We start from the raw sequence: 25,958 nt of genomic DNA on the forward strand, positions 1-25,958 counted from the left end.
TTATGTTCTTATCCCAGCCTCTGCAACCATTTCAGAGAAGGCGCCTTTTTGTTGTAACAAAGTACGTGGTGTATCATATTCTAGAAGCCTTCCTGTGTCCATAACAAGCACTCTACAATGCAAAAGCAGAAAGATTACAGGAGAAGAAAAATCAGCTCTTCAACCATATTTTCAAGTAGTAGGCTACAGCTATCTCTGGATAATGGGAAGTCTTGTTTAGAAGAAATATCATCGCACTAGGTAATTCATCAGTTTCTAAAGCTAGGAATGCCTATGTTAAAAAAAAAAAAAAGCCTTTCAAAAATGGCATTTTTGCTTAATTGGTAAATATTCTACAGTACAGTCCATTTACTCTAGAGAGTTAAGTGATCTTAATAGTAGCTTATACCTATACCTTAGCAGGAAAAATATTAAGTTAATTCTGTAATTACAAAGGGTAAACAGACTATTGATATTTAATTACTATCGATGCTCAAGTTTTTTGTGATACCTTGGGTTGTATAGATACAAAGATAGTAGGGTGAAAATTGTTGGAGTGTAAAATTTACTAAATCTGAAAACTGATGCATTTAAAGGAAGCCATTTATTTTTAAAATGGCTTCCCAAAACTTACCTCTCTGAATCCATGATTGTATGTAACCTGTGGGCTATAGTTAATACTGTGCAGTTGTAAAATTCTCTTTTGATGGTGGACTGCACCAAGTTATCTGTTTCCATGTCAACAGAAGCTGTTGCCTCATCTAGGACCAGGATTTTTGTCTTTCGTAGCAAAACACGGGCCAGACAGACCAGCTGTCTCTGCCCAACACTGTTAAAGATACATTTGAGAAGGTCAGGTCAGGCACACTGAGGATGGGGGTAGCAATATAAAGCTGAGATTACTGTGGAGCCTATCTGTTCTATCTTAACAACACACTATACTTCTAAAAAGACTAGTGAAATGTGTTCACCTCATTTTGGAAGTTTTGATTTCTTCTTGCTCAGCATACCAATAATAGTTATGTGTGACTTTTAAACACCTGTGGCTGAACTTTGTAGCATAACCTAGTCTTGCCTTCCACTTCTGTATTCTCATTATAACAGGGACTGTGAGTAAGCCAATTGAATGCTAAACCATTTTTTAATTACGTTCAGTGTAAAAGTTTGGATACTCCTGTACGTTAGCTGTGGTGTATGCCTTCTAGAATCTTCCTCCTGAAAATGATCTGTCAAAAAAATTCAAGTTGATATTCAGTTTACTCCATTTAAGACCTGCCCCTTTGCTGCTGAAAGCTTCAGTACTTGTCTCCTAGAGCATAGAGTCCTTTTGTTTCCAGTGTCGCCCCTCGTACATAACTACGGGTTAATGTTTTACAGGGAAAAAAAAATGAGTTGCTTTGCCTAAGCAAATCAAGCGAAAGGATAAGCTTTCTGCAGTTCTGCCTTCTTTCGAGGTTTGGTGGGTTTGGTTCTGGTTTGTTTTGTTTTAAATTAAATAAATGAGCACTGATCTATCCAAAGCTAATTAGGTGGTGCATGAATTGCCCCCCTGCCTTTACACCTACTCACATACTTTAGCTGAAAGTAGTCTACTTCCTTGGCTTCCCATACAGCACAGGCCATAGGACTTTATACAGTTGTGACCAGTTGGTCACCTCGGAGAAACTTGTACTACCAGAATACTTCTACTTAGAATGATGGGAGAAGTGTCATTTTTATACTGATACTTTCTGAAGTAAATTCTCTGGAAGGAACACATAATTTTACAGTACCAGAAAATAACTGCATTAGGACTTTCTTGTTCACGTACCTGAGATTTTCACCACCTTCTGAAATCTCATGAAGGAGCTTCTTTGGGAGTGACTGGACAAAATCCTTTAAGTCACAGAGTTCCAGTACCTCCCACAGTTCAAAATCAGAGTGTTTTCCAAGTGGATCCAAATTTGACTGCAGTGTCCCAGAAAACAAGACAGGGTCCTAAATAACAGCAGAACGTGAGTGCAAAGTTCCAACACAAACCTAAAACAGTCTGCCATAAATCCTTACACTAACATAGGGAACTGGGACAAACCATTTTGGAAATGAAGCTTTGCAAGGGAAATGGGAACATTTTGAAGCTGGTGGATAAAAAGACAAAAATCATGTGGGGTCTCAGTGTGCTCAGTTCTTCATTAAGGTGAAATGTAGAGAGCAAAAGACTACTTCTGCATTCTCTGTGCTACCGGTTTTACGGCTGACTGAAGACCTGCCCAGCACCCAGCAAATGCAGCAACATAGGCATTATTACTCCTGTCAAGTTTGTGAAGCACTGGATACTACATTCATAAGCACTGTTAAGAAAAATTAGAAGGCTATGATTAAAAGTCAAATATTCTTAATTTCCTATAGGAAAGGTGACATATTCAGCAATAAAACTGCAAGCAATTACTGCATAAATGAGCATCACTAGCTTCTGTGCACTGAATACAGCAGGGAATGTCTGGAAAAGTACAGGTAGACTAGTACATGCTGCGATGCATATGGGTCATATCCAGCACTTACGACTATAGAAACAACCATTCAGTAGTTAAGTCTATTTTTTTTAGATTACTTAAAAAGGCAAATTTAAGAAGTCACTACTTGACAACATATGAATACCTGCACAGAATTACAAACAGAACTGACGTTTTTAGAGGCAGTGAACAGACACCTTGACTCAGTGCAGTCATAGTGGTTGTGACCCAATAGGTAGACTGTAAACGGCCAACAACATTCACCAGCAAGTTACATACAAGCGGAACAGTGATAATTTTGAGGGAGCTACGTGACTAAAAAGGACTGTTAAAATGGTATGAGATCTTGTGCATATTCTTCATTTAAACTTCATGTAATTTGCATTAGAACATCACTAAACTATTTTGCAAATCCGTACTTTAATATAATTGTTAAAAACTGTTTGTACGAGACATGACTGATCTGAAAAAGTATTTGCACATTGAAAACTTTGGGATCTTGCCATGCCCTTTTTCTGTCCCACACTTATCTTCATTCAGTTCCATTCTCCCAACCTACACAGTTCAACACCCCAGACTTCACCTACTCTCCACAAGCTCCACTCTCCATTTTTCCACCCTTCCAGTTCTAACTTCCTTGTCCGATCCCAGCTTGTTAGTTCACTGCTTTCCTGTACCTCTCTCGATTTAGTTGCCTTGGTGTGGATCCAATATACTCCGTCCATAGTAAACCACACCTGCAACTGCAGTTGTGAAAATACTGTGTAATTCACAACCAGTCAGATGCTGTGAAGATTTGTAGAGTATTAGCTGCTTTAAACAAGAAAAATTTTACAAATAAGCATGTATGAATCGTGTTTTGAAGTCCTGCAGCATAATCAACTGGTTTAGTATTGTCATTTCTGACCCAAAAAGCTGTATCAAAAACTCAATTTATCATTCTCCTGAGCAAATATATTTCTCAAAGGAAAAGCAGCCATGGATTTGAAGGAATATATAGATTTTTTCTTCTATTCAGATGATTCTTGGAAAGACAGAAGCTATTTTGGTTTAAATATTAGCCTTGTCTCCATGCACAATCTACGGCAGAGACACACAGGAAATATTACCAGAGTTAAAGCTCCAGAAACAGTAGGAAAACAAAACAAATCAAAAAGACCTTCCTTTGGAAAATGTCAGATAAATTTATTATAAGTGATGTTAACATCACCCATGCACAAAAATGATTTTATGAATGGCTTTCAGGGAATATGCAAAAAGTCTTCAGGTGACCACTAAATTTGTGTTCTGGGTTTCACTTTACCCTAGAGCATTTCAACGTAAATCAGTTTACCAACATGAACACAATCCTAAAGATATGTGAACTAATCTTGAGTTTCCTGCCCTGTTCTGAAGTAGGCAGGGACAGCTTTACATGATAGACCACAGCAGATTAATTTAAATACATATTACATGATTTGTGTGTACATCACTTTATTCCCTACACTCTTCAGACATAGTTATTTTAAAATATTTTTGCCTTCAGCTGGGACTTGAAAACACCATATGTAGCTATACACATACAGATTCTGGAGAATATGAGTTATTCTAGCCGTTAAACTGAATCTGTCATAATAAAACCTAATGTCATACTTGTGGTCTCCCTGTTTTGAGGCTTCTTCCATATAATTGTCAACATGCAGTTGCAACATTTTTCAGGATACCATTACGCCAGCAGTACTGAAGATTACTGTCTAATCAAATAGCTGAGATTTTCAAAAATTCAATTCTAAAATATGATAGACCACAACAGAGCCTGTTTTCAAAGATCAGTAAAATTCTATTGGAGTTTTATGCCTCTGCCTTTTGGCAGCCTGTGGACTTTGGGATTATAATTTCTCCAAAAAAAAGTAAGTGTCTTGTGTTAGTCAAAAAAAAAATAAAACGGTTATCTCTAAAACCACATCTCACCTGTGGAATAATGTTAAGATTTCCACGCAGGTCATGGAGTCCAATAGTCGATATATCAATTCCATCGATAATTATTTTGCCTTCAGATCCCTCTAGAACTCTAAACAAGCAATTTGTGAGTGTTGATTTTCCAGCTCCTGTTCTTCCAACGATTCCAACCTGAAACAGAAAGTTTTCTGATAAAGACTATAACTTTCCATGCTACACATTCTATATGAAAAATGATTAGTAGAATCAGTTTCAACGTTCCGTTCAAAACTTCAGTTTCTTTCACCAACGTGCAATCCTATAGGTAGATAAAAGTGTTCAAAACTCACTTTTGGAACAAGTGACTAACAATCACAGCTCCCCCTCAGAAGCTGTACAGCCTATGCCTGGTTCAGTGGGAATCCTTTCCATTTCCCCTCCCTTTTGTCCAGCACTCCTCAGCTCCTACCAATGACTCTACACTAGGTCTTGCTTGGTGTTCCTTGATCCCAAGCCCGAAGTTGATTAGCACCAATCTGGCATCGTATTTCTCTACATAAATATTCAGCACAGTGGACAAGAGGTTTAATTTCAAATTTGGATCTTCCTTAAAACTGCCAAATTCATAAAACATTATCTGTTTCTTACAGGGATAAGAATTTCTACATAGTAGGAGAAAATACTTTTCCTTTTTTCATTTGTCTTTTCTTTAATGTCTTATCCAGTTAACATCTCCTGTTCAAAATCATCTTGCTTTATCTAGTATTGGAGTCTCCTCGCAGGAAATCTTTTTTGAAGTAGAAAGTTAGGAAACAGAATTTTATACCTCTGATTTATTTCTTATTATATACAGTACCTTCTCTTTACTCTGTGTCTGAAAAGAGACATCATTCAGGGCTAAACCAAGATCCTTCCTGTACTGAGCCTTGTAGTTAACAAACTCTATTATTCCTCTGTCGGGCCACTCCAGTGGTGGTCTTTTTGACATTATCCATGGTCCCTGTAATTAAAACCATTGGTATTTCACTATATGACAGTAAAAACGTTACAAGTTAATAAAACCATTAGGAAAATTATATATATCTTTAAAAATCCCAGCAGGTTTAGGATAATTCCAATGTAATATAAGGGAAGGAGAACCTACTTTCATAAACACTGGGCAGAAACATCCCAGCTGGGTGTTGTAGAGGTTTTGGTTCGTGGTTTGGTTTTTTTTTCAACATCTTATACACTCATTTAAAAAAGTAAACTCAGTTTAACTGGGTAGTTGCTAATAGTCTGGTGTCTGTTCCACCAATTAACAGGAGCTGAATTTAATCTGGCACCTCATCTCCCAGATATTTAACATGCGTATTTTATGAGAAATATTTGGTTTAAGGAGTAGAGCAGGAGAGAACAGAAAAATGTGAACAAAGGTTAAGAAACATAAATGTGGAGGAAGGATAAAAGAATGGAGAAGAGTCTTGTTTCCGAGCCAGACCAAGGCTCTTAAGCCCCCATACTTGACATGGGCAGTACTTTCAGAAAAGCACAATAACCAAGGCAGATCGGTTTGAAAGAAATGTCTCTCCAGACATGAGGTCAGTAACAGTTAGGGGTCTGACAGGCCTCTCCTCCTCTCTTCGCCTCTTAAAATGCTCCTTTTGGTTGCACATAGCATAGAGAGTTCACCTGAGCTGCAGCTGCATTGGTCTTACTAAAAAAATCTATTGCTAAGAAGGATGCCAAGAAATTTACTGGTCAAAATAGCAATAAAACTGCTATGACTGTAAATGTAATGAAGAAGCTACATATTATTCTCAATGTAAAAAAAAAAAGATAAAATATTTAATAACAAATTATAACCTGCTATTACCACTCACCAATATTAAAGTCAATCTAAATTAGTAATTTTATATGCACATAAATTAAATATTCAAGAATGCTCACCATTTCAAGAAGAATGCTCACCTCTTTATCCATTTTTGCATATTCACAAACTCTTTCAATTGAAACTGCATTGGTCTCGATTTCACACGCTTTACGCACCCAAAAATTTAGACTCTGAATTATCTGGTGAAATAGTTGCATCATAGAATGTAAAAATTTGAGTCTACTAGAATACAGCATACTGATTTCAAAACTTACCGTGAATTTCATCATTTCATAAGCTGGATGTTTAATCACAGAAGCCGAAAAGTGTACAGAAAATGATGGCATGCCAAATGAACTATCACTCAGAAATTCACTGATCTCAGCCTTCCTCTGAGCACTTCTTGTCTGCTTTCAGACTGCCCAATGGCAGTTGTAATTTTTGTGAACATAACAGCTCCAGAAATCTGAAACTACTTCAGGATCAATAGAAAGCGCACAGTAATTGTATGATATGTTGAAAGGAAAAACACACATGGCTCAAATTGTGGGTACATTATTGCACTACTCCCTAGGTAAAGTAAGCTAGCAATATAGAACAAAGAATTTGTAATGGAGCTATGTATTTGGTTTACCATGACTGCCAAATTTGTCATTGTCATGGGAATGCTTCTGCAGACAGAATTGGTACCACTTCCATGGTACCAATTCTGTGGTTAAACATTCCCACTTCTGTAGGAATGAAGTGAGCCAAAAGAATTTGAGTCAACTGTTTTGAGATGCTGTATGTGACTAAATAAAGAATGGTGTCAATTTGACATCAGATGAAGGTGAAAAACTGCAGTACCTGCGACTGTCATCACCAAGTATATGATGATATAAGGGAGACTGTTCTATCTCTGAGGAATAGAAAATGGAACTCTTGTGAGTTGAGGGTGATGTGGATATGCCGCGACAGGCAATTGTCTATATAATTTTTTTTTTTTTAAATTTCTATTCATTAGTATCTGTCAGCTGTGTTTCTGAAGCACTTACCACAGTGAGAATCTGGACGCCACTAGACTCCTAAGCATCACAGGATTAAAGAAATTTGGATGCTTAGTTTGTTGTATATAATACTTCAGATTTATTTTAACTAGCAACTTATCAATACAGCTTACCTTCAAGACACATTTCAAGTGTGGCTCACGTATCACTTTTACAAGGACAATGCCAAAGTAAATTACCTTATTAAACTTTTAAGTAAGCTTTCCTATATAACGTTCAGTAAGTGAACAAGAACAAGAAAACAAATACAAAGTATGGTTGTACCTGACTAGGCTTCCTACTTGGTTTAACAAAACACCTAAAAATATACCATACCTAGTTTCATTAACTTGATTTTTAAATATTTTAATAATTATTATTTATTCTAAATTCAGAAGTGGAAAATAATTAATGGGAAACTTCACAGAATTAATGGAATTCAAAGGAAAACTCTGTTCTCATGTTCTGCCCATAAGATTTATTTTCATTGATGCCACTGTGTATATTCACCTACTCAACTTCATTGTATGTATTCTTCCCTTTTCACATGCAATGAGGTAGCAGCAAAAACTTTATACCATTACTTACATTTAGAGCATAGGATATTGATAAACCCACTGTAGAAGAACTCACTGTATTTCCAGCCAGTACCACAAAGAGTGCAGCAAAGAACACCATTAAATTTCCCAGAAATTCAAGCCTGACAGATAGCCACCTGTAGTAAATGAAGGCAAAGAAAAAAGTGAATTACCTACAAAATTTTTCGTAGTATAGTGAACACATTGCTAATATAATGACTCTTTGAGATCGTTATATTAGCAATTTACCCCCTTTACAAAAGGGGTAAGTACTATAATTCCCATTTTACAGATAGACTGGGGAGAGAATATGACTTATCTAGAACTGGTAGCACCTCTAAAAACAAAATGGAGGTCTCTCAACTCCTGGCTAGTGCTCCCTTCACTCGTCATACTGCTTTCCTGCTCCTCCTATCTGGAAAAGACTCAGGTATGTGACTGAAAACCAGAACTAAAAATCTTCTCCTTGCTAATCTCTGCCTGTAACTGAACTGAATCACAAAGGAAGAAGAGGAAATGGACTTACTTCCTTAAACCCAAGATTCCACTCTCAAGACCTACCTGGTGCCTGTAGGTACAGACATCAGGTTACTGCCATATGAACAACTGAAATATAAATTGGATTTGTTCATAAACAGTTCCTTGTAAGAGGAACCGTTAGCTGGAACGTACTACAGTCTATGCTCATGACCTATTGGTAAACTTTTTTTTCTCTTCTTTTTTTTTTTAAATATTCTCATCCGAGACAGCATATGTATATTTTCTATAAACCTGCTAGTTTCTGGTACATGAAGAAGAAAACATCCTCGTGCTGAGACATAATCTATGCATTCATTACAGAGTGGGGGATAAATTGTTCTTGTCTTACCGTTTCTCAGTGGGTTTACTCTGACTAAAGGTAAACACTTGGTTGTGGAATTCTACAGAAGAAGGTCTCAGTCACAGATGCACAACTGCTGTAAAGTACCTGTTTGAGATAATGTTGTTGTAGAAGTAAACCAAGTTCTCATACACAACGTCGTTATTTTTTCTAATGAATCTCTCTTGGTGGCCAAATGCTCGAATTGTTGATCGCCCTACAAGAGTCTCACTGAAGTGGGAGAACACAGGAGAATGCGATGCTCCTGCTAGCCGTCGAATTTGTCGTGAACTGGCTATGTAGTATCGCTAATAAAACAGTAACAACAAAACAGACATTTTCAGTTGCTACAATTTCTTTTACATTGTTTAAAACATTTGCCGTATTTATTTCCGGTTAAGTAATCTGTTAAATAATTCCTGTAAATTTTGAATATGTAAGTGTCTACACAGAAAAAAAAGATATTCACAAACAGTATAGAAAAAAAGCAATCTATCTCTTGGGACACACCAACATTGTAATGCTGACATAACTGCAATCTATAAGTTACTGGCAAGGTTAAAATAAGAGAACGTTATTTCTGAATTCTACAGAAAATGTGCTATACCACAATAGGGTGTGTAACAACCAACTAAAACTTCTATGTAAACTTTCAAATTAGAATGTTCTGCTTCTTTCTCAGATGAAAGTCAGCCTTTATTTCTTCAATGTAATGATGTCTGTGTTTAAATTCCTTAGCAGAGACTGAATCCGGGCACTCTTTTCCTTCCTCTGTATTCTTATTTTAAGAACCTTTTAAGGTCTTTAATCACAGATCATACGTTGAGCATCAAGAAACAGGAATGCAGCCATTAGTCTTTTCGAAACATTATTTTTTGGTTTCTCAGTAGTGTAACTGACACTCTAGATAAAAAATAGCACAGGCAGTTTAGGCATCATCCTATTCTATTTTACATCTGCTGTTTCACAGTTACTCTTCTTCAACTTTTAACTTTCACTATAATATACACTCCATTTTTCAGGTGACTTCATCAAATTTCTTGGTGGGATCTATATCAATATTGTATCTTCCTAAGAAAAAGGAAAATATAAAGAGAAGAATGCAAGTCATTGAAAGTTCCCAAGCATTACAGGATATATTCAAGAAGTGTTCTATTTCCCTTTTAAGAGGCCAGAAGATTTTTTCTGAAATAAATTTCAGGTGTGTTCTGTATATATACGTTTGCGGTTCTTTTCACAATAAGGAATAATTTAAGCCTGTTTCCTTGATTGTTTTGGACATTTCATCCACATACGTCTAGAAATCCCTATAAAAGCTTAATGCACTTACTTGGATAGTAAAATAAAAGTATCCCAAGGGAATAACTACCAATATGAATAGCGGTGAGGCAGATGTGATAACTAGAATGGTTCCAATTACATCTAGTGTACAATTCAGCCAAGTTCGTAAGTAGTAATGGAAACGTACATCCACTATAAATAAGTCCTGTAACAACACACAGAAGAATCAAGATTTTGTGAGTAAATTCTACCAAAAACTTTGAGAAAGCATCCCTTAAAAATGGAATCATACTAAAATACCTTCAATAAAAATTAGTAGGATCCCCTCTGATTACATCCTAATGAAATGGGTTCATGTATTATTATTATGATTTGTCTAAAAGCGAAATAGACATAATAGCTTTTAAACTACTCACGGTATGTCAGAGAACAGGCTCAGATTGTGCGAAGTCAGAGACAGCTCTTGTTATTTTGCTACTCAGTACTATTTAGCTTGCATAAAATGTATCAGACTGAAAAGGAGGCCAGGAATTCAAATCCCAACTCTTGTATACTCCTGTTAATAGTTCTAGAAGTGTACTGAAATATTACTAATCTCTTACTGTACATGGTAAAGCTTTTTCAAACCCAGTTTATAATATATTGGCACCAAAGACTAGGGGCTTGAGTGAAACCTAAATCAACTGATCTTTTTGTGTATTTCACAATCACTCTTGGGTCTATTCTAGAGAACACAGCCATCAACAGTCACTGTATTTGAAGTAATTGGTAATGCAGTGCAACCATCTAGTTATGATAACAGCAGTTAAGCATTAAACTCATAGCAAACAACACTTGTTTGTGTATTATAGGTTCCAATTAAAACTGAAACACTTCAAAAATAGAAAATAACATTCACTTTAAGTTTATATACCTCTAAGAATGTGAACTTAATGTATTGATTGGTTTTGACAACAACATTTGATTCTGATATGCAATATACTATTGAAGAAAAATGCAGGGTTTTTTTAAAAACAGATCAGGTTTAGATCTGGTAAACTCATTGCACTGCAGGAACGGTCTTTGAGGAATGGCCTCCTAATGATCTTGGACAGGGTCTATACAACTTCTAGTAATAACATGTTTTGATGATTTTGTAAGAAAATAGCTTGAGACAGTTCTTTTAAGTGTTTATGCATTGAAACAGCTTTCTGTCACTATATACTGCATTCATTGACTTTGATATCTTTAAATTTTCAGTAATACTAAATGGAATTAAATCTGTAGTCGCTCAAGCTTCATTTTGATAAAATGGAAAATACACACAAGTTTTCCCTTTACCTTTGTGAATCTACTGATGATCTGACCAATTGGATTAGTTTCAAAATGCTGAAGAGGAAGATGCAGTACATTGTCTAACAGCTGATGATGCAACGCCCGAGAAGCAGACAGGGATCCCCTGGTGAGGACATAAGCACCGCAGCAAACAAGAAGACCTTGTGAATGGGTAAATTAAAAGACAGTATGAACGGCTGGGGAGGGAAAGGAGATGGAGCTTGTTTCTGTCACTGTTTTCTACCACAGTGAGCAATCCAACAGTCACGTCTTAGTTTTAAAAATGTACATCTTAGTACTTCATAAGTATGTTTTTCCTGCAATTAAGTCTCTCATGCTAGCATGCCAGTACGCATCAACACAGATTTCCTTCCTCACTGAGATGCCAACATAACTTCACTAGGTTACAATTGGATGTCCCAAGAATTCACAGAAGTATCATAAAATTAAATAGCATGTTCTTCTACATGTCTGCATATCTCTTCTTCTCTCCCCAGGTTAAACTACTATACTGTGTCGTATACAATTCTGCTTAGGAAACAATCAGCATTATTTCTTTACTAACACACATTCAGGCAGATCAAACTTGGCAAATGGTGAGAAAACAGTCATAAATGCTCATACTTGCCTTGTGTAAATCCCAGAAGCCCATAGATATGAAGTTTATAGTTTTGTGATTGCTTCCATTCAGTGAAATCACTAACTTTTGCTGTTTCTGCAGTCCAGGTGCTAAGCCATAGATTTTGTCCAATGGCTAGTACATTTTGTCCTAAATAAGCAGCTATGGTTAGCCACATCCATTGCCAGTTGAAGGCTTGGAGGTATTTCAAAACAACTGACATTTTCATCTACACATATACATATAAAAAGAAAGAACATGTACAAAAAAAAAAGTGTTACTCTTAAAATCATTATGATTGTTGAAGGCAAATACACATTATATAACGGGTACATTAATTTCAGAATAAATCTAAAGAATGTCTTAATTAAATCTAATAACTTCAGTATATAAAATCATGCTATAAAAAGGTTTCCTCTCCCACTACATTCTGCTCTTTAATGATACGTATCATAGGCAATCTTGCTTGTGACACTTTACAGTGTTAGACTTAAAAAAATCTTATATATGTAGATTATACAAAACAAACAAACCAAAACAAAATTACAATCAATCAAACAAACCAAAGTGGAATCCCTGAGCAGTCTGTATGAAGCAAATCTTACTGTATTCATCAATCATAGACTCATAGACTCATAGAATCATTTTGGTTGGAAAAGACCTTTCAGATCATCAGGTCCAACCGTTATCCTAACACTGCCAAGCCCACCACTAAATCATGACCCTAAGCACCACATCTATACATTTTTTGATCAAGGGAACTAGAAACTTTAGAACTGCCACTCTGGGCTACTGGAGCCAAGGAAATTAGTGTCAGCAGAAGAAAGTTCTTATCCTTGGTGTAGGTAAGGACTAATGCGGCCAAACTCAGCTAGGCCACTTGAAAGGTAGGACTGGTAGGGAGCAGAATAATGACAGATTCTTGGATTTCATTACAGGGTCTGGAGTGAAATGAGCTCTAGCTGGCACAAATTCTTCTGTCTCTTCTGCAGACTCATTATTTTCAAGCACCTATTTCTACCATCTTGAGAGAAACTCATACCTTCTTCCCCTCCTTCTTATTTTTATTAAACTATAGCTTTCCAAGAAGTTTTGACCTTCTCCATACTCTGTTTCATTTGTTCTTTTCCCTCTCCCTAGCAACTGGCAGATTTTTTTTTTAATGGAGACTGCAAAAAGCATGCTTCTAACATAAAGCAATACTGCAGCAGTATTACCTTGCAAAATTTATAGTCTTTGCTCTAGCAAACAGGTATTTAAACTTCCTAAAGGTAAGACAAACAGAATGTTTTTCTAACAGAGGTAAAAGCTTTTTTTAATCTTCTTCTTTCGCAAATATGCAGAATAGATTGCACCTAATATGAAAATACAGCCAGTAGTAGATCATCAAAACAGAAAATCTCAGACTACATACTTAAGATTTCGTAAAAAACTTGTAAGATTTATTTTAAATTCAGTGATGAGATGCCAGGCAACCTTAACAAGAAACAGAAAACTGCAATTGCAAACTAATACATTTTTATAAAAACAAATATCAAAGCCTTTTCTATTATTGATACTTACGCCTCCAGTGGCAACTTTTTCTTTATTGTTAGTGAGTATTTTCCATTGATCAAAGGAAGAACTGCAAACAAGAAACACTTTCAAATCTTGTGAATCACCATACAAAAAATATATCCATCTACTCCTAAGCAAAAACAGATACTACAAAATCTTGTAAATTTTTCCTATGGAAACACAAATTGTCCTCGGCTGTTCTATTTTTGCTGTTAGAATAACTTTATGGTCAGAAGGCAACACTAGGTATGGCCTTTTCATTTCTTATATAATTATGTATGCATAAAGCTGAGCTTGCCCTGCATAGGCATCAGCTAGAGATGTAAAACCACCCTTTTCTGAGGCACAGAAGTTTGGTGCAACTCAGCTCTCAACCCTTAGTCTAGGCCCAGGATTACGGCTGACTATTTAACCCATACAATTCTACTACTTCTGGACTGACCAGGGTGGTTAAACTTAAGTGTCCTGCATTGTCTGAACTTGCTAGGTTGAGTCTCTTCTAATTCACCTTTGCACTATCTTCTACTACTGCAAATACATCACTACAGCGCTTTAGAAATTGATCTAGGGGGTCATTCAAATATTTGAAAGCCCAGAAGTTTTCTTAAAGGTGGAAAAAGACAAATCAATGTTACAAGGGAAAAACAATGAGCATAAACAACTTGTTAATATACCAAGAAGTCAAATTGCTGCCAGGCAATTGTGGGTGCATCCACATCAGCAACTTCAGTTAGCCTTCTGGAAGGCCCCTTCATTCCTGCTTAATATACGTTGGTTCACAGAGTGAAGTGGCCCATGAACTGGACCTCTTGAACTTAGGCAGTACATTAACTGGATTTCTTTCGCATAGAGTGAAACCAGAAGATGAGCTCCAGATACACGCTCTCCAGCCAACTCCTAATGGGCATTTAGGCTTAATCCATGTTTACAGTGAAGCACTTTATTTATTGGTGACACAACCTTCCACATTTGGGGTTGTTCTAGCATTCCATCAGTTAAGCGACGGCTACATTATTTTTTTAAAATACTTACTCTTTATGTTTCAGCAGTCCTTTTTGTTGCAGACTCCTGCCCAGTTTTCCCTCTTTTGAAGAACTCACTATAATAGGAAAAAAATAGATAAATCTTTTCAGTATTATACCGTGACTAGAAAGGTACAGTACAAGAAGCTAGAAATAAAAAATGGGGACAAAATGATGAATGGGGATACCTTAAATTATGAACTCCTTAAGTCGACCTAGTCTTGAGATAGCTACTACACAAGACAGACACATTTATGACCCAATTCTAGAACTGTAACACCAGGTGGATCTCCCCCATGAGCCTGGAGTCTCTTTGGAATTCCATTCTTGCTTAGTGAAAGTATACGTATCCATGCAAATATTAACATTAGTGTTTAACTCAAAGTATTCTTGCATCATGTCTGCAAGACCAAGCTTGCTGTTCATTGCGTGTTCATGAAAAGAGTCAACACTTTTTTCTTTCAGGAATGGATTTTTTTCTTCTTTTTCATATTTGATGTTATTTTTGTCAACAGATCTGTTAAGCCAAAGATATGTTTTCCACATCCATCCATCCATCCTGCTGAATGTACCTCTGCTGGATAATTTTGTATCACATTGCATGTTGTTCCTTCTCCTCATTACTTTGGTTCCCCTTCCCTCTATTACCCTTCATGAATAACACATATTTCCTTAGGCGGCTACCTCACACTTTCATCCCAACACAGCCAACTCAAGAATGCCCACTGCTGCCTTTGATTAATTTGCTGTTCTGTCTTTCCACTCCTCCTCCTCAAACCCCAGCAAATATTTGAGAGTGCTGGCTCCAGTATAGGGCCCGCCTTAATAAGACCACCGGAGTGCACATCATACTTACCGGCTCAATTTAGAGTTGCTAAGCTAATTGGAAACCAGCATTATAAACGTCTGCAGTCAGTTATGTGTTATAGGACTCTTCTGTGTCATGGGGAGAGATCCCCTCTCTCAAAACTAAATAACCACAATTAATCTCCTCCTGAAGTACATGATGAAAACAGATCAAACAGACTGCACTGTCAATGTACCTCTTTCCCACAACTCTATAAAAAGCACACGTTGAACAATTCGGGTACACAAGTAAGCTGAGTCCTAATCCATGCAAATGATTTGTAAGTATGCTTTTTTAAGGTACTATGCAGTATTTTTTGTTTATCCTGTCTACTTGTTGGCTGAAAGTATTTCATAAGAGTACTAAAAGCTTCATTTATTTTTTTCTCTTACAAATGGACCATTTACTCCTAGTCCTTCTGCTGTGCTCTGTGATTACAGCAGTCTAAGATAATGGAAATGGGAAACATCCAAAATAAAACAGGACATAATCATTGACACTGCAAGATTAAATTGAAATGTCCGTAAGTTATTTATTGGGTGATAATACCTTAGCAGAATCAGGTGACTTGACCAGGTAATTAATACAGTATGTACAGTAAAACACAGCTGCATAAGGCAGCTTTATCATACATCCATTAGTTGAAAGAGTAAACCGTTTGATCTGAAGACATTAAAGCCTGAATTTTTTTCAATTTACAACCTATAATTCTATACCAAAACGTACACAGAAATGCTCTACATTTTCCAGCAATTATTCTATTCATTTCCAGGAAGGGGAGGAGGAATATTTTGAGAGGCTTGAATGAAAAGAAAAAATGCTAAGCAAATACAGTATACAAATTTGCTTACCTTCCATTGGAGTTGTCTCTTCACTTGTATGCTCTGCGTTGAAGACTGGAATAAACTCAGCAAAATTAGCTCTCTTTGAAATGAGTTCTTGATAGGTCCCCATTTGACTTATCCTGCCCTCTTCCATTACTATTACAAGATCAGCATGAGGCAGAAGCATTGGGTTATGAGTCACCAATATACGAGTCTGAAACACAATGTTTTCCATTTACCATATAAACACAAAGTGTATGTTAAAAGTAAACATTATATTATGATACCTGGAATGATATAATGGATTTTTTCTGGAATTTTGCTCATTTATTTGTCTATTTTGTTATTATTATTGTTACTTATTGCCTGCTTTAGTACATTACTCTCTTAATTGCTGATTGCAATGTCAAACTTTATGCTTTTAGCTACCTGCTATTACTGGTACTTACCTGTTTCTTAATGTGTATCTTTGGCTCAGGAATGGTTTAGATTAGGTTGCAAAGAGAAGAGGTAGATACTATAGCTTTTAATATACTACATGTAGTTTGGTAGTGTCAATACCAAATCTGCTTACAAGTCTACCATTACTAGAGTTCTTGTTTCAGCCAGATACTTATAACCCATGGAGCAGGTAAATTAAGAAAACTGAGAAGGAAGAGAGAGAAAATGCAAGACATTTACTTCGTAGTAAGTAACATAGTCATAATAGTAAGTATTTCATAGTAATACATGTGTTTTGCAGGCCATCAGCCAACGGGAATAATCTGTACTATTTCATAACACTGGGGACAAATTTTTTACAAGCTATCTTACCTTCCCACATGAACAGTTTTTAAATGGGAGAATCTATTCCTTCCGATTCCACTTTCCCCTAGGAATTTCTTTGTTCAACAAGAAGCCTTTCTTTCTATAACCTATACTGGCTATAACCTATTTACTGCAGTGAGGCACCAAGAGTCACCACAAAGGGCTCCACCCTGCCTCTTATAGGCAGATCACGGCACTCCTAAAACTGCCAGTAAAGAAGAAATGAGCAAATATTATATGAATCTTTCAGACTGCCAGGTCAGGCCAGCTCTCAGCCTGTGCTGTGTCTACCCAATAGGTTTCAAACTGGCACAGTCAGATGCACTTTTTATTTAGCCTCTTTATTCAGAATAATTTTCATCAACACGCTATGTAGGAGATGAGCTTTTGCAGAATGACTGGGATCTTTACTGTGTCTGTTGTACTGTACAAAGCAGTTCATCCCCAAATTGAAAGGAAGCCACCCCACTTTACCTTGCTTTTTAGGAGACCTGAAGGACCAATTAGCTTCTCAAAAAGATGTTTCCCAACATGTACATCTACAGCAGACAGAGGGTCATCCAGAAGATACAAGTCAGCATTGCTGTACACAGCTCTAGCAAGACTTACTCTCTGCTTCTGCCCTCCACTTATATTAACACCCTAAGAAAAGAAAACCAATATAATCCACATTTAAATACAAAATACTAAAGAAGACCAGTGTATCACACTCAGTCTTATCACTATTTTTTTCAGGTAATCAAAGTAAATTTAATACTAGATTTGGAAACAGAAAGGTAACAATTGGATTTGCAAGTAATTAGAGCAAAGTTTGGGCTCTGTTGATTAAATTCCCACTCCAAAATGGGCAAATGCAAGATACTTTGGAAAATAAAAAAATAACTTTTATTTACAGTCATACAGGCATTTTTACAGTATAGAGGAAACCCTGGGAGAATAGAACAGGGCTGACTCAAACTTCTGTATAGAAAAGAGCCATTTTAAAAATTAGTAAGAGTTCAGCGCTTGAACAGAAGTTAAATTCAAAGTAAGCAAGCTAAGTAGCAGGATGGGCTAGGTGTGCTTGGCTGAGTACTGGTTAGTTAGAGTAAATTATCAAATAGATAACATACAAAAACATAAAAACCATAACTTAACTTATTACATTATTTCTGACACCTCAAATTCTCACCCTTTCTCCAAGCTCTGTTTGGTCTCCATTCGGTAACTGCTCCAAATCTGGCAGTAAAGCACAAGACTCTAAAACAAGTTCATAGTATGGCCTATTTAGAGTTGCACCAAAGAGAATATTTTCCTGTAGACTGTTATTTTGAATCCAACCCTGCTGAGAAACATATGCCACTGAACCCTAAAAAGAATTGGAAACAATTTTTTTATTTGGGCTTTCTGAACATAAAAAACATCATTTAAAAATACATTTTGAATTCCAGCTTTACCTCAAAGTAACCAGCAATTACTTCCAAAACTTGAGCATTATTAAACCATTAAAATTTTGACTATGTCAGGTAATAAGAACAATCTGTTGAATATTCCTGTATAACAGCTTGCCTATAATTATTATAAGAGCACACACTTTGAATAAAACTGACAGAGCTGGGACATATATCGAGCAAAGTCTTTCAGGGAAAGGTCTCAGTGCCAAACAGGCATCCATTGTAAGATTTATATGCAGTAAAATGGGTCTGTATTAGGTATATATTAAAATACAGCTTGATTGTTTGTATTTTTACATAACATGCTGTGGAATGTGTCAGCCATTAGAAATTAAGCTACAGGATAGGAAAGCTAACTGGAAATGCTCCTAGATCTTTTCTCACATTAAGCTACATGCCCTTTGAAAATCTATTAATTTTACAGCAAATTGATAGTATAGATACACTTGTTGGGTATATGCCTGCCTTAATAACATCTCAACTGCATATTCTTTCTGCAACCCCCTACCATGACAAGATACTGTACTAGATTTCCACATGACCGGATTCTTGTTCAACACTTATTTTCAAGGCTGAGACACCTTTTTAACAATACCAAATCCACTTGCAACCAGATTAACTGATATCGTGCTTATCCATTGATATGTATTGGCTCAAGCACTGTAGTCTGTCATCAGGGGTTAACTTCCTCCATATCTATAACCTATAAAAACTTCCTTAAACTCCATTCTGTGATGCAGACTTTCACTGCTCTATTTAACTACAAGACAAGTTAAGCTACAGGGTATCCTAGCACTAGGACAGCCAGCACCTTAATTCCATCTCTGCCTAAAGTTCAACTTTTCCCTCTGTTTCCATATTCTGTATCTTCTCTACACATAAGCCATTGCAAGAAAGATGATCATCTTCTACAACAGTTTATAACTTCTCAAAGTGGGTCATGTTTGTACAGATGTTCAAAACCAGCAACCATTAGACGTTTAGGCTCAATATATGACTTAAACACTTGTGATTTTTGCACTGAATTATATAGATTATAAAAATAAGAAAATAGCTTTGCAATCACCTAGGTTGAAAACAAAGAGAAATTGTTACACTATTAACAAAGTGTCACTGTGTTACTTTTCTTTGAAGATTTGAGAAGGTGGAACTACCCTTGCCAGTATTTCTACAACCATAAATAGTTGAGGAGGAAAAACTACACTTTCAAAAGCAGTTCTATTTAATTTAGGTATTGAGTGGGGAGGGCAAGGTGACATGGACAGACAATCTTACTCTTCTCTGAACTGTTCCTTCGAGTTTCTCCATTTCTCCAAGAACAGCAGAAAGAAAAGACGACTTTCCAGATCCAACCTGTCCCACAACAGCAACTAAAGAGCCTTCAGGAATGCTGACACTCAAGCTGAAAAAAATGAGGAAGACAAATTATTATCCACTTTGTAAATACTCCATCATGTATGGGTTGTGGTCGCTGCAGGAAAGAAATACTCTACTCAGAACGATGAGACATTACTACTTCAGTTCACTCATCTTTTGACTATGTACCGTTCAGAAACTTGCAATAATGACTATATGTATAAACTTATTTGTCTGCAGCTTAAGAGGTTGTGCATTCATCTGGTCACAATAAAATCAAAGGGGAGACAGTATAACCAGTAAGCGGTCTTATCATATTCTTCTCAGGCCTGTAGTTCACATTCCGTCTTACTCTGACAATCAGCTACTAGACTTCTCACGTAGCATTGACTGTAGCCAATGTATGATTCCTCTTAAGGGAAAAAATAGCTGTTTGGGTATATAAAAGCTGCCCTTCAGAATCTGCGTATTTTGCTGTCAAAATCAGTACAATACTCATAAACTTTAGCGTACAAGGACAGCCACTGGCTATATCTGTACTCTATGCTGTCTGGATCTAAGTGTGTTCCAATTTGAAGGCCCTACGCTAAGGTAAGCATAGTCCCTTCAGACGGGAGCTTGGAGCACAAATAAGCAGAGAAAGACTATACCCAGAGACTTATGCCTGACTTTAATGAAGTCTGTATATGATGCTGAAGGCAGTGTATACCTGGATACTGTATTGCAGGCTATGGTGGCTGAGATGTGGATGTTCAACGGGAAGTGATTCCCCCAGCCCTGAGAGGAACAGGATAGACAGTGTGAGAGGGTTAGACTAGGTGGGTTGTAACCTCTTCAGCTGCCTTAGCAAAATTTAACAGCTGTGTAATGCTTATCAAATAGGTTCTTCATTCCACTCCAGAGCTTGGTCACTCCATTTCCTTACTAACCCTCCAATGTGTTCATTGCATAGCAGCTCAAGCAGAGCTGAATTTACACCTAAAAAATACCTTGTTAAGAAATCACAAACAGAGAGAGGGGTCTTTTCAGAGACCACTGTGAGGGAAACAAACCTTTTGTTTGTTTGTTCTTTCCAAAGGAAGCCACAGCCCAAGATCAGTATTCAATCCAAGGTTCCACAAACTACCTTAGCTTACTTGTAGGCAATATAAAATGCTACACTGACAAAAGGCATCTTGCCCGTAAATGCTTCCCAAAATGCAATTCAGGAAAAATTGATACTGCAGTTAAATCTTCCTTGTGCAAACTGAGGGGAGAGGTGGTAAGAAAGAAGGAACGAAGAAGGAACAGAGAAGAAACGGAGAAGGAACGGAGAAGGAATGAAGAGCACTGGCTTCCCATAGTACTTATATAGTGCTATGTTGGGGAACATGCACTTTTATGTTGTTCCTTTGGAGCATGAGGGAGACCAGGTCAGATTTGACTTTCCAGAGCACACTGATCACATGGTATAGCCTGGAAACAACAATTTATGTTCTTTTTGGCATGTAACATCATGAACTATTCTGAATCAGAACACATTAAACCTGAGTAAAATCTCTATACATTCTGCCAAGGGAGCTCATAATAATAAGTAAGAAATACCTTACTTTTTTAAGACTGGCAGGCCATTTTTTTCCCAGCGGAGAGAAGCACCAATAAACCCAATAGCATGATCTGTTGCAATAAAGAAAAAAGAGCAGAAAGTTGCTAATTCATCCCCTCAGCTGAGTTTCTTAATGATCATCTACACAAACTCATGACCAATTAAAAAAATTAATAACTACTGCTTACTTCCACTGTAGTTTGTATCGATATCCTCAGGGTTAAGATCCTTAGCACACAGAAAATCCTCTAAACGGCTCAGAGAAACTTTGGTCTGCAAGGTGAACATAAATATATATATAAAAAATCTTTATAACATGCCTATGCTCCCTGCATTTTTAAATAATATTTTAAAAGTTCTAGATAAAATGGAAAGACATATTCCTCTTCTTATTTGAAGACAGACAAAAAAGGTGTTTAGGTATTTAAAAATTATTTTCCTTAAAGTACTAAACAATATAAAGTCATAAATAAGTGTATTTTTTTCCTGAGGATCTACCGCTTGGTAGTTATTTTATAACAGAACATGTTTGACATATTCAATGTTAGAAGATATAGTTAGTCCTCCAATGTTTGGATCCTGACTAAATTAGTTTATTCTTATAAACCTGTGATGAAAACCCTTTAGCTTTTTTTTTCTTTAAAGAAATAGTACACAGTAATTCTCTCTTCATATAATGAAGAATAAAACCATTTTACTGTGAGTGCCTCATGAGATGTCCATCCCTGCGCTGTGACAAAGTGAGATGAATTTACACTTCTGCTAATTTTTAAGCTATTAGAAGTAAACCTTAGGAGAAGACAAGGTTTTCTTCTTGCAGTATGCTAACCATAAATGAAATCAAATCAGGATGAGTATCTGTTCACAGTGGACCCCTTCCTTACAAAAATCTGAGTTGTGTAGAAGCTGTGAGAGAGTACATTCATGAGGAGCTCATATAATACACCCATAATAGAGTCTTAAAAGCTAGAAGTTCCCAACTCATATGGTAACCCTACCGGTATACCATTAGGACTGAAGGTTTCTGATACGGCATCCTCAGCAGCTCTGCTCCTTTTGTCTCGACTTCCTTCAGTGGCGACTTGACAAAAACAGTATTGTAGAGTCCATAAATGGGTCCCCCCTACTTGGTACCAAGGACTCCAATACACAATGGCTGAGTGATTTAAACATGTGAAGCCCAAATTGTTCATACTTTATCATAGGTGGACTATGAAGAAGAGAAGTTGAGAGAACAGGAGCAGAAGTTGAGTCTAGTCCACTGAAGGAGGAAAAAGTGAGAAACAGAAAGCTCAGTCACAATTAGGTGTGCTACCCAATTTTCATTCTGCTTGAAACACTGAGAGACAACCTTTAAACAGCCTTCATGCTTCTCATTCCATACAAATACTGCAGTTTCATCTCAATAAAATGTAACTTAAAATAATTAAATGACTTAATCACTCCTAGAAATAGATGAAACACAACAAGAGTATAAACATCAGCCTTTTACAGCACTTGTTCATAATATGCTTACCTGGACTACAGCAGAGATCACAGATGGTAAATCAAACAAAGGCAGTCGCAAAATGTTAAATAAAGAAATAGATGTAAAAACTTTAGTTGCCGTTAAACCATTCTCTTTGTCTAGATGAAAGAAGACTCCAAATGTTGCCAATGAGACCTTTTAAATAAAAAAATAAAGATATATCCAGGAGCAAAATCACATTACAACTAAAGTTTATATACAGATACTATTTTTGTTTGCATTTGAAAGGTGTAGGATCCCATATCTGCTCATGTATAAACAGGGACTCTGTAACTGCTGCACATGGAAATTATTGCATAGCTAAAACGCTAAGTGCAGAAACACTATAATTTTAGTGAGCAAAGATACACGTGAAACTATATGAAATAACTTTCCCATCTCAGGAATTAATTTTGTGATTTTGAAAAGACTCAAACATGATGTTTCAGGAAACTACCTTTTTTTTTTTTTTTTTTCTTTCTTCTTGCTATTGCTATGATACTGGACATAAAATAAAATTATTTACTGCAGGTATTTTTGATCACCTGGAGTTTTTTGCAAAAATCTATTCAGTAGTCACCAGAGAATAAGCTGAGCTCTTACACAACAGATACTCAAGCCTTCAGAATTACCCAGAAAAGCCTAAAGTTAACAACCTGTCTTATGGGGTCTCTTCTGCTTTTCGTTGAGTTTAGGAGCTCTACACTAAACTAGGAGTCCTAAACTAAACTAGTCATAAAGTAGAAAGACTCCTAAGTCCTAAATAATAGGTTGATTATTTCACTGCATTTAATTCAAAATTTGAGTTTTTCTTGCTCACTGCTTCAAAAATTTCTGTTATTATCAATGTTACAGGCTGAAGGATGGCCTTAATCCTTCCACTATTCCTAAGGAATATTCCTCTTTACCTCTTACATATTGTGAGTTAAGCACTAGAAGATGTCATCTTGTGTAACTGAAGTTAATGGTGGTCATTTCTCCCTAACGAAGGTTCCAGTTTGATCCACAAGAATCATTTACACTGGAAAAGACCTTTAAGATCACCGAGTCCAACCATAAACCTAACACTGCCAAGTCCACCACTAAACCATGTCCCTAAGTGTCACATCTACATATTTTTTAAATACTCCAGGGATAGGGACTCAACCACTTCCCTGGGCCTCCTTTTCCAATGCTTGATGACCCTTTTGGTAAAGAAATTTTTCCTAATATCCAATCTAAATCTCCCTTGGTGTAACTTGAGCCCGTTTCCTCTTGTCTTACTGCTTGTTACTTGGGAGAAGAGACCGACACCCGCCTTGCTACAACCTCCTCTCAGGTAGGTGTAGAGAGTGATAAGGTCTCCCCTCAGCCTCCTCTTCTCCAGGCTAAACAACCCCAGTTTCCTCAGCTGCTCCTCATATGACCTGTTCTCCAGACCCTCTATCAGCTTCATTGCCCTTCTCTGGACACGCTCCAGCACCTCAATGTCTTTCTTGTAGCGAGGGGCCCAAAACTGCACACAGGATTCGAGGTGCAGCCTCACCAGTGCCGAGTACAGGGACACGATCACTTCCCTGGTCCTGCCGGCCACATTGTTTCTGATACAGGCCAGGATGCTGTTGGCCTTCTTGGCCACCTGGGCACTGATGGCTCAGGTTCAGACGGCTGTCAATCAGCACCCCCAGGTCCTTTTCCACCGGGCAGCTTCCCAGCCACTCATCCCCAGGCCTGTAGCGCTGCAGGGGGTTGTTGTGACCCAAGTGCAGGACCCAGCACTTGGTCTTGTTGAATCTCATACAATTGGTTTCAGCCCATCAGTCCAGCCTGTCCAGATCCTTCTGCAGAGCCTTCCTAGCCTCGAGCAGATCAACACTCCTGCCCAATTTAGTGTCATCTGCAAACTTAATGACGGTGCACTCGATCCCCTCATGCAGATCATCAATAAAGATATTAATACTCCCAATACTGAGCCCTGGGGAACACCGCTTGTGACTGGCCACCAAATAGATTTAACTCCGCTCACCACAACTCTTTGGGCCCGGCCATCCAGCCAGTTTTTTACCCAGCAAAGAGCACACCTGTGTAAGCCATGAGCCACTAGCTTGCCTAGGAGAACTCTGTGGGAGGCAGTGTCAAAGGCTGTACTAAAGTCCAGGTAAACAATATCCACAGCCTTTCCACTATTGACTAGGCGGGTCAGCTTTTCATAGAAGATCAGCTTAGTCAAGCAGGACCTGCCTTTCATAAACCCATGCTGACTGGGCCTGATCACACGGTTGTCCAGTACCTGCCATTTGATCACACTCAGGATGATTTGCTCCACAACCGTCCTTGACACCAAGGTCAGACTGACAGGCTTGTAGTTCCCCAGATCCTTCTTCCAGCCCTTCTTGTAGATGGGCATCACATTTGCTAACTTCCAGTCAACTGGGACCTCCTCGGTTAGACAGGACTGCTGGTAAATGATTGAAAGTGGCTTGGTGAGCACTTTTGAGAGCTCCCTCAGTACCTTGGGGTGGATCCCATCCGGCCCCATAGAATTCTGTATGTCTAAGTAGTGTAGCAGGTCACTACCATTTCCCCTTGGATTATGGGGGCTTCATTCTGCTTCCTGTCCCTGGCTTCCAGCTCAGGGGGCTGGATAGCCCAAGAACAACTTGTGTTACTATAAAAGACTGAGGAAAAGAAGGCATTAAGTACCTCAGCCTTTTCCTCATCCTTTGTCACTGTTTCCCTCTGCATCAAATAAAGGATAGAGATTCTCCTTAGCCCTCCTTCTGCTGCTAATGTATTTATAGAAACATTTTTTTATTGTCTTTTATGGCAGTAGTCAGATTAAGTTCTAGTTGGGCTTTGGTTTTTCTAATTTTCACCCTGCATAACCTCTTGACATCCTCGTAGTCCTCCTGAGTTGCCTGTCCCTTCTTCCTAAGATCACAAATTCTTTTTTTCCTGAGTTCTAGCCAAAGCTGTCTGTACAGCCAGGCTGGTCTTCCCCACCAGCTTGTCTTTCAGCACATAGGGACAGCCTGCTCCTGCACCTTTAAGATCTCCTTCTTGAAGAACATCCAGCCTTCCTGCACTCTTTCACCCTTCAAGACTGCCTTCCAAGGGACTCTGTC

General features: G+C 37.5%; 1 protein-coding gene across 1 annotated transcript in view; it reads right to left on the reverse strand.

Annotated features, from left to right (window-relative positions):
* The window catches only part of LOC104350612 (multidrug resistance-associated protein 1-like), a 38,889-nt gene continuing 12,931 nt past the window's right edge, over positions 1–25,958 (reverse strand). Inside the window, exons 9-28 of the mRNA XM_009956503.2 lie at positions 22,864–23,010; positions 21,536–21,620; positions 21,352–21,418; positions 19,682–19,808; positions 18,145–18,321; positions 17,448–17,615; positions 16,194–16,380; positions 14,506–14,572; positions 13,480–13,540; positions 11,926–12,145; positions 11,304–11,458; positions 10,033–10,188; positions 8,811–9,010; positions 7,854–7,980; positions 6,339–6,440; positions 5,245–5,388; positions 4,422–4,580; positions 1,790–1,956; positions 614–808; positions 1–112 (exon numbers count right to left, since the gene is read on the reverse strand). Of these exons, the coding sequence (XP_009954805.2) occupies positions 1–112; positions 614–808; positions 1,790–1,956; positions 4,422–4,580; positions 5,245–5,388; positions 6,339–6,440; positions 7,854–7,980; positions 8,811–9,010; positions 10,033–10,188; positions 11,304–11,458; positions 11,926–12,145; positions 13,480–13,540; positions 14,506–14,572; positions 16,194–16,380; positions 17,448–17,615; positions 18,145–18,321; positions 19,682–19,808; positions 21,352–21,418; positions 21,536–21,620; positions 22,864–23,010 (2,823 nt within the window). The remainder of the gene's footprint in view (positions 113–613; positions 809–1,789; positions 1,957–4,421; positions 4,581–5,244; positions 5,389–6,338; positions 6,441–7,853; positions 7,981–8,810; positions 9,011–10,032; positions 10,189–11,303; positions 11,459–11,925; positions 12,146–13,479; positions 13,541–14,505; positions 14,573–16,193; positions 16,381–17,447; positions 17,616–18,144; positions 18,322–19,681; positions 19,809–21,351; positions 21,419–21,535; positions 21,621–22,863; positions 23,011–25,958) is intronic.

The sequence above is a fragment of the Leptosomus discolor genome, chromosome 1 (assembly GCF_034619465.1).
Source record: "Leptosomus discolor isolate bLepDis1 chromosome 1, bLepDis1.hap2, whole genome shotgun sequence".
In the NCBI taxonomy this organism is placed as follows: Eukaryota; Metazoa; Chordata; class Aves; order Leptosomiformes; family Leptosomidae; genus Leptosomus; species Leptosomus discolor.